General features: G+C 35.0%; 1 protein-coding gene across 1 annotated transcript; it reads right to left on the minus strand.

The window, feature by feature from the left end:
• Positions 1 to 5,848: 5,848 nt before the first annotated feature.
• On the minus strand, positions 5,849 to 8,476 carry LOC126053770 (uncharacterized). Its single transcript, XM_049836738.2, has 4 exons — positions 8,398 to 8,476; positions 7,610 to 7,684; positions 6,740 to 6,849; positions 5,849 to 6,333 (listed from the first exon to the last, which is right to left on the minus strand). The coding sequence occupies exons 1-4, from the start codon at positions 8,435 to 8,437 to the stop codon at positions 6,103 to 6,105; spliced, it is 456 nt and encodes a 151-aa protein (XP_049692695.1). The 5' UTR covers positions 8,438 to 8,476; the 3' UTR covers positions 5,849 to 6,102.
• Between the last annotated feature and the right edge of the window lie 1,081 nt (positions 8,477 to 9,557).

The raw sequence follows: 9,557 nt of genomic DNA on the forward strand, positions 1-9,557 counted from the left end.
ATTACATATTTTATTAATCTGTTTGTTCCTTTATTATTCATTTTAGTATAATCATATTATCATGAAGTATCTCTGAATAAAGAATAATAATCAACAAAGTTTACGACTACCATTTTCAGCTTCACAAAGACGGGATATTTTCAGAGCATTTTTTCATAACTTCGCTAAGAATGCGAGAGGTTATCCCAAATATTTTAGACCAAATGATCTCCATTGGCTCGATGGTTCTTTATTAAGTATTGAGATTCCCTTTGGAATAACTGATAGAACAACTTTCTTAGCTCCTTGGATTGATATTTCTCTATTATGAAAAATAAGTCAAATGTATAATATTAAAAGGTGCACTATGGCTAGCCTGATTAAAATAACGTCGAGGGTAGCTGACGACTTTTCTTTAATTGAGTAAGATATCTAAGTTCGCCTAAATACCTTAGTTATTTTGAGTTTATTTAGCTTGAAAGTTGTCGTTATTACAGCACAAAACTTTGTATTTACTGTTAAAATATACTTACTGTACATTATTTTAAAGTAAATCAAACCGATACCTACATAAAAAACAAATTTAAAATTTATGAAGGGCATCAAAAAAAATAGATCTCATCGCTGTCACCCATGCTGGCGGCAGTGCCTAGTTGGATGGCAATATTGGTCGCCTATATTTAGATTATACCTATACATAAGTATTATAGGTAATGTTCCCAATCCTCCGCTGATCCTGACTGTAAGATTACACGTGCTAAGGAACAGTTCTCTAACTCCTGTAATCTTCTTGTAAAGGCTCCGGTATGTACTCTGAACCCCGTGTGTGCGAAACACGTGTAATGTTAGATTAAATAAATCAATAGAAGGATAAAGTAATCAAACTTTTAGTTTGTTCGTGGTATTTTTGTTTCCTTTCGTAAATAGATTTGGGATAGAATGGCGGTTTGTGCCTTGATGATGGAATGTTTTTTATTTATATAGAAACGGGTATATTGTTTTATATATTGTGCGGTTTTCGTAGCGAAATTGTGAAGGAAAAACTATATAGTTTCATAAAAGAATAACTTCAAAGTGGTTTACAATTTTGTGTGTTCAGGATGAAATAATTAAATTTGTTTCCGCTAAGCTCTATTTTGTTAAGGTTTTGATTCGCATCAACAAAGCGAGCGTCGTCGGCCGCAAATTGCAGACTCATTGTTTGGCTCAAACAAACATTCGCGGGTCCGCTCCTTCTCACAAAGGAACTCCATTTACTGCGAACAAATCATTTTTATTTTTTAATTACTTATAATATCGTTACGTACCTATTTCGTATTTGACATCAATTTCTATAGGTAATAGAGTTTTCAATAGATTAAATTTTGGAAGAAAGATCAAACGTTCTTTTGTAAGTGTAGTAATTATTTTAGTGCTTAATTTGTTTGCCGCAAATAAAGCCGTATTTAAACACATTTTTTTAATTACAAGCACGACATCTAACTAGCTACCTATAGTAAAAAATATTAGTTAACCCTTAAATTGGCAAATCAATTTATTACAAAAATTTAATTATTTTTTGTTATTTCCTGGTTTATTACGATGACAGATGACTGAAAAAAATCGAAAAAAAAATCTACCTATTACAGTTTTCGCGAAAATCTATGTACTCCGGGGAGTACGTTGCCAACTATAGTGGTTCTTCTGTTCGTACTACGTGGAGTACGTTGCCAAAATATGAATAAAACACATTTTAGTAAAATCTTCACTTTATTAATCATAATTCTTATCAAACTACATAATATGCATTTATTGCGTGTGAGATGAGCGGAAGCAATTTCTTTTGTTACTTTCTCCTACCATAAAACACAAGAGCACATTGCATTTCACGCAAAAAACTTTAGTTCTTCTATCTTTGCAAAACCTACAGCGTGATTGCTTATCTGCTATTTCTGGAAAATGTCCGACAGCATTTTCTGACACTGTCCACCGGCCGTTCAGCTGTAGGTTTCTGAATTATTTTCTCCTTCACCTACCCAAATTCCACCATGTACCGGACCCCTTTCAAGAGCCGACGTCTTGAAAGGGGTCGGGTCAAAATATAAGCATATCTGCTAAATCAGGTCGTTTCAGGTTCAAGCACTGCTGAAAAAGAAAAAGAACATGCTGTATGACATACAATTCACAACACAACTGAAGTCATTTTACATAAAAACCAACAAACAAAGGCTAGTTTGCATTTCTAAGTAATAGGCAATGTACTCCGTGTATACCAAAGTTTATGTTGTGGACTTCACTACGTACTTGGCAACGGTATTCAGGGAGTACATACACAGTTATGAACTTATAAAATTGCGATTACATTATTTATACACAAAATTATGAATGATTGATATTATTTATAATGTTCCTATGCAATTTAAAGCCAAATAACCACAAGTCCCATCCAAAAAAATGTAGGAAAACACAAAAAACTTACCCGTGACCCGGATACACCAGACCGCTTCGAAGACATTTTGAATTTGACAGCTATTTTTCAATGGAACCACATTCAAATATTTTTTCTACCAAAATATACAATAATGACAAGCCAAAAAGAACAAAAAATTTTATTTTTTTAAAGATTGGTACCACATTCGATTTAAAAAAAGTTAATGTCTTTTGTGGAGTACACTGCCAATTTAAGGGTTAAATACAAAATAAGTAAATAACGTCTTCAAATTGAGCTTTTATCAAAAATATTTATTATTGTTAACTGTATCAAATAAACACATTAGCCACAGTTAAAAGATCATAATAATGAAATACGTATTTTTCAATTAAATATATTTCCCTTTAAAAAATAGGTTGACATATCCGTCTCATTTTCCTCATATTTTAATAAACTTTATTACTATAATGACGAAGCTCTCGCTTATTCTCCCTTGAGGTAATTAACGCGATCACGCGGCATACCGGTTGGTTGGCAAAAAACCGGCCAAGTGCGAGCCTGACTCACGCTCAAATTGTTCCTTACAATACCTAACCTACAAAGCGCAAACACAAGATAACCACTTTGGTCATGAGTTCATGGTTCCAACCCCTCGACGACTACATTATTTTGTGAGTATTTTTTTTTTAATTTCAGGTAACTAATTTATTCAATTTTATGTGTATATTTCAAGCGTCTACCAGTTGCAGCGAGCAACATTGAGCAAAAAATCAGGTTTGTTGTATGTCAGTAACCTTAAATATTTAATTTATTCTCGTTTTCAATTTTTATTGCTAAAGTTGCAACATAAATACATAGGTCATCTGTGATTTCAGTTTCAATTATTTTTCACAGTTCATAAGACATAGCCTTATGAAAAACGGCCTGAAACGGACTGAATAGGGTCCCGTTCTTTTACCCTTTGAGGACGGAACCCTATAAAAGTAAACGGCATTTTTTCCACTACGAACAAATATGTAACAATAAATTAAAAATGAATATTGCAAACGTAAAAATAGTAAAAATCGGGAGGTTCAGAAATTTCATTTCGGGATTGAATTATTCAATGAGAAGTCAGCCTCACGGTTCACCCGGATTATAGAAGTTGTTTAAAAAATCTATCAATCAGGTCTTTTCAATCCGTTATGTATTTATAATAAGCATTTTCAAATTGCTGTTTTTAGGGTTCCGTACCTCGAAAGGAAAAAACGGAACCCTTATAGGATCACTTTGTTGTCCGTCTGTCTGTCTGTCTGTCTGTCTGTCTGTCTGTCAAGACCCTTTATCTTAAGAACGCGTGGATGTATCAAGCTGAAATTCACATGAAATACTCGAGTCTATTGCCCCTTTAAGCTGTGAAAATATCAAACTTCTAAGCCAAGCCAATCAAAAGATACAACCGATTATGTCGATATTTTCAACAAATTTTCGACACTCGCAAAGGAATCAAAACCTACAGGGTACTTCCCGTAAACTCAGAATCTTGAAATTTGGCATGAAGCATTGTCATATAATGCAAATATAGGAAAAATTGCGAAAATCATTTTTTTTTAGTTATATAATAAAAATATTTTAATAAAATGAAACTTACTACCTTATTTCTCACGAACGAATAAAGGTACCAAATTGAAATTTATACCAAATACCTAGGTCTATTGTCCCTTTAAGCAATGAAAAAATCAAACTTCTAAGTTAAAGCGATCAAAAGATACAGCAGTTTTACCGAAACCTTAGACGAATTTCCGTCACACGCTAGGGAATCAAAACCTACAAGGTACTTCCCGTGAACTCAGAATCTTGAAATTCGGCACGAAGCAACGTTATGTAGTACAGATAAAGGAAAAATTGCGAAAATGATAAATTTGAAGTTACATAAAATATAAAAATATTATTTTTGCTTGGGCCGGACACGTCAGCCGAATGCATCCGGAGAGATGGGCCACTATTATCACCCAGTGGACACCTCAGGATGGACACCGCAGGCGGGGTAGGCCCCGGAAGAGATGGCGTGACGAACTAGACGCCTATCGTCCGGATTGGTGGACACGGTCGAAAGATCGGGAAGAGTGGAAGCGAGATGGGGAGGCCTTTGCCCAGCAGTGGGACACTACAGGCTAGATATAATAATAATAATATTTTTGCTTACATGACATAAAATATTTTATTAATTATTATAAACTTACTACCTACCCTTTTTCACATGAACGCGTAGAGATATTAAAGTTTTGAATAAAAAGTGAAATTCATATCAAACACTTCTTCTTCTTCACTGTTTACCAGTACCCTCAAAAATACACTCACATGTCTGGTTATGACTCGATGCGTGCCTACAATATTCAAGAGTTGCCCTCGATTTCTCAGGGTTTCCAGATCCTCATCAGATCCTGGTCATCCGAATTGGCATCTTCCTTCTTTATGAAAAGTCTTTAACAATAAAAATTAGCATTGCAACCTGTACAATCCTCTGAAACTGCTTGTCTTTTATATTTTTCAAACAATCCTGGACATTCGTCTCCATGGAATTTTAATAAAATATTTATATTCAAAGAAACGTCATACCATTCTCCACAATTTAAAACTACTTTGATTCATGTCCGCCACTTTTTACAAAGCGGGTCAGATATGCCCAATGACCTTTAAGACATAATTAGTTATTTTCAATCAAATTTCTGAAAGATGTCTATAAAATGTTGTATATAAATAATATATAAATAACTTTAATAAAATAACTTTTACAAGGTACTGGCCTACTATTTTAATTATAAAATAAAAAATATTAACTACTTTGACTCTCACGAAATTACCATAACTATGATTGTTCTAACTGAACGGTTGGCCCGAGACTCACTTTTTATCTATACAGGATTTGTACGGAACCCTCGGTGCGCGAGTCCGACTCGCACTTGGCCGGTTTATTTTTAATGCGAATGACCGTAAAAGTTCCTCATCTCTTTTGAAAATCATTAAAATCAAATAAAGAATGAATATTGTACGCTCTCTTTTTTTTTCTTCTCAACCTTATTTAAAAATGGAATAGAGGATATCCTGGAGAAAATATGAGGAATATTAGGGGTTCAAAATGGGTTCCAAATAATACACCTAGGTGGTTAGGCAAGTGTGCTCGCCTCACGAATGGACAATGTACCCATTGCCAGTCTAGAGAGTGAACAAAATTATAATCATGTTTGTTCCATAGCATTCAAACACAGTTTTATTTAAAAATACGTTTATTTCTCCGCTGGTTAGATCGCTAACAATATGAAGATGACGTATTTATTTAAAAGACCTGAATATTTTCAGTGGTAATATTAATAGTAATTTTAGTAAATAGGCATTTCAAAAACATAAACAAATGTACTTACACATATTTACAGAACACTTAAAATAAATTTATATACAACTTAAAACTAATAAATGGCATCAAAAATTTGCTCCTCTTCGCTTGAATCTAAAAATACCTTCATCATCCTCCGAGCCTTTTTCCCAACTATGTTGGGGTCGGCTTCCAGTCTAACCAGTAGCTGTAACTCAGTAGCTGAGTACCAGTGCTTTACAAGGAGCGACTGCCCTATCTGACCCCCTCAACCCAGTTACCCGGGAAACCCAATACCCCTTGGTTAGACTGGGTTAGACTTGATTTGACTAAATCTAAAAATACCTTGTAAATATAAGATTCAGGCGCGGAAGAAGAATATTTCCCAAGTAATTCCGGGTGCCATTTCCGCAGGTATGAACCATTCATAGAAGTGATATGTGAAGATTTGGGCGCGGTGGTTATGAAGTATTTTGACGAAACAAACGTTGAATGCATATGTTTGGAACCTAACCATGTCACCGAAAGCAGAAGTCGCTCTTATGTACACGCAGTTAGGATATGGTTCGTTGTCTGTTAAATTAAGTTGACCCTGAAATTATTACATAAAACATGTTAGTTAGAGTAATTTGATGTGCTCAAAAAGCCCAGGAATACAATCAAAATACACATTTAGAATCATCGGCACGAATCTTGAACGCTGACCTTCACCAACGAAAAGAACAAATCCCGAGTGACGGCTATAACGCGATGCGCTGCGGGCCAATCACCGCTTTAGCCCGAACCCGCGCCTCACTTCCTACCACAAAAGGGACCCAATCAATTACTTCTGCGCAGGTGAAGGTCAGCGCTCAAGTTTCATGCCGATGATTTTACAGAAATAATATTTTGTAGTTAATGTTGATTGTGTTTTTTTATTACTATAAATTTAAAGGTGTAATTCATATTTCAATATAGGGTTTAGTTTTTATAGCGTCAAAAATAGTAATTCAAATTACCCGAACAATCTTTGATCCTATCATATTATCTGATTTTATAAGGTCGCGTCCGAGGAGTTCCTTGTTGTGGATCGCACATTTTCCGAAATAATATTCACTGTGAGCATATTCTGAAAAAAATATAATTTTCAATTAACTTTCAATTACATTGCAAAAGTGATTTTTATGTTATTTAAAAACAGACACTGCAGATGCATAAAGTTTCTTTGGATCATAATGACTGCCACAGTTCATTTTGACGACCTCGATGGCGCAATGGTCACCATGCCGGACTGCCGAACCTGAGGTCCCGGGTTCGATTCCCGGTTCGGTCGACATGTGTGTGATGAGCATGTTTGTTGGCCGTGGTCTGGGTGTTACAATATGTATTTATCAATATGTATATATGTAGCTATATGTAGTTTATCAGTTGTGTTAGCACCCATAACACCCATAACCGACCGTGTGTGAAAATGTGTCCAGACATTATTATTATTATTTTCATCCATATCAGCTTTATTCAAATTAAGAGCATACTGCAACATTTTAGTCGGCCGATTGTAGGTTTCGGCTCATAAATCAGTATTAAGATGAGTTCGCACATTAGAAAGATCAGGTATTGAGCCGGTATCAGACCGACCGCAAACCTTTTTTTTTTTTTACAACGCCAAAAATCATCAAATGACCCCTCCCGCTGTGGGTTAGCAACGGTGAGGGAGTGTCAGACTCTTACTGACTAAAAACCGTCGTGTTCCGTCGTAGGCCTTTTATGTACCAGGGCCGCGGTGACTCTTTCGAACATTCGCACAGCCCCGGCAGACCTTGGAGCGACTGCAAACCTTGATTGGAAACTGTTTAGTTAGTGTGTGGGTTACTATAAATATAACATACGTTTAGGTGAAGCAATATTGGTGAACACGATGCTGTTGAGGGCTGAGAAGGTTTTGTAAGTGGAAATCTTCTCCACTGAAAATAAAAATATAACATTTCGATTCAATTGTTACAAACTGTCAGTGGTTTCGAATTCAATAAAAAATGCAGAAAACTGAGAGTATAATAACGCTATCGATATCATTTTATTATTTCGAAAAACTAAACAATTTAAAAAAATAAAAATTGTCCGCAATTTGATTCACAAACAATACCTATAGCCCGCACATGGATAAAAAGTTGCTTTTAAAATATTATTCAGGTATATAAGCTATATGTATAACCTGATAAGTTTCATTAAAATCCATTTAGTCGTCTTTGCAGAAAAGTGTTACAAATACACAAGTACTCTTCGTGTTTCTTGGCTATAAGATTGTTACAAAGAGCCTTGTGTGAATTTGGTTGTTTTTTTTTTATCAATATGAAAGAATACTTCTCATCATTAAAAATATAAGCCGGGGATCGTTTCAAGAACATAAGGCGTCGTCCTAATTGGCAGCGATCGCGCGATGACGCGATGCGTTTTTCATCTAAGACGTCGTCCTAATTGACAGCGATTGTACGATGACACGATGCATTCTCGTCGTTCGATGAGTTCAAACATACAGATTTCATCAGAGTGTCCTATTTGAACCTCGCAAGTGAGATAGTGAGATCGTGAGATGAAAAACGCATCGCGCCATCGTGCGATCGCTGCCAATTAGGACGACGCCTAAGAGTAACCTTAACAATATAACAGGACTACTTACCCAACACACATATTAAAACAGATACAACTAAGAAATTCATTATTCACAACAAGACTAAAGTGGACACTACAAAGCTGAGTACCTAAGCAGACTACTGTCGAACCCACCGAAGTCCCGCTTTATAACAGGTGGCTAGAAAAACAAAACTATCAAAACAGACAATACTAGCAAAACATTGTAAAATTCTAAAATGTACGAGCAAACCGCATTTGCAAATAATAGACAACCAATAACAAATGGAAGTTGATACCTAAACAACAAATGAATGAAGAAAACTGCAAGTTATAAAGTAGTAAATATCCTTTCGGCAAACTAGAGGTTTAGAACAATATGGCAAATACATATTTTGTATCGGCGCAGTAGAATTTTTCTGTAGGGTGAAATGGTTCACTTCAGACTTAGCGTCCCGAAATACTTTAGTAGGTAGAAAACTGTTTCTAACTATCTCGGTTATTTTAGTTAGATCACTCTCTTATGCATGGGGCCGGCTACCGAATTGTGCCTACAGCTTGGACCTAAGTAATCTGAAATTACTTGAAAGTTCGGTTCTACATAAATTCAACAACAAACATTATTTTAATAAAACTACTTTTACGGATTTTATCGCGGTACTTTGGATGCTGTAAAGGACCCGAAACGTCGGGATTAAATAATATTAAAACCTATTACCAGGATAAACCGTAAAAGTAGTTTTATTTAAATGTGTAATATTCGTTTAAGTGTCAGAAATCAATAAACAAACATTATTCCCTGAAATTGTTCACTAAAGTGATGAAAAATTGTGTACAAGTAAAATAAAATTGTTATTTGAAACAGACGTAAATTGAACATCACATTTTTATTCAGCGCGCACCTTCGGCCAACGGCGTCAAACGCGACACACGTTTACCAAGAAATGTTCTAGAAATTTTAACCCATGTTTTAAGGAAACCACATTACCGTTCAAGCTTACCAACTTATATTTTTAAAGGTTATTTAATATTTATTTTCAGTGAAGAGGAAATTCGTTTTATTATTCACAAATAGCAATTTTAATGCGGTATTTTATTTTTAAGTTCTAAATGTTTGAAAATTCTGTAAAATTATCCAAGCTATGACCAAGTTTCTCAGGAATTATGTTTCGTGAATCCAGGTCATATTTTTTTTTAACAATCCTGCAA

The sequence above is a fragment of the Helicoverpa armigera genome, chromosome 3 (genome assembly GCF_030705265.1).
Source record: "Helicoverpa armigera isolate CAAS_96S chromosome 3, ASM3070526v1, whole genome shotgun sequence".
NCBI classification, from domain to species: Eukaryota; Metazoa; Arthropoda; class Insecta; order Lepidoptera; family Noctuidae; genus Helicoverpa; species Helicoverpa armigera.

Coding starts and splice junctions, on each gene's coding strand:
- LOC126053770 (XM_049836738.2), bottom strand. CDS start 8,437: ATGAATTTCTTAGTTGTATCTGTTTTAATATGTGTGTTGG. Junction 6,850..7,609: donor CAATATTGCTTCACCTAAAC/GTATGTTATATT, acceptor TATTTTTTTCAG/AATATGCTCACAGTGAATAT. Junction 6,334..6,739: donor TAGGATCAAAGATTGTTCGG/GTAATTTGAATT, acceptor TAATAATTTCAG/GGTCAACTTAATTTAACAGA.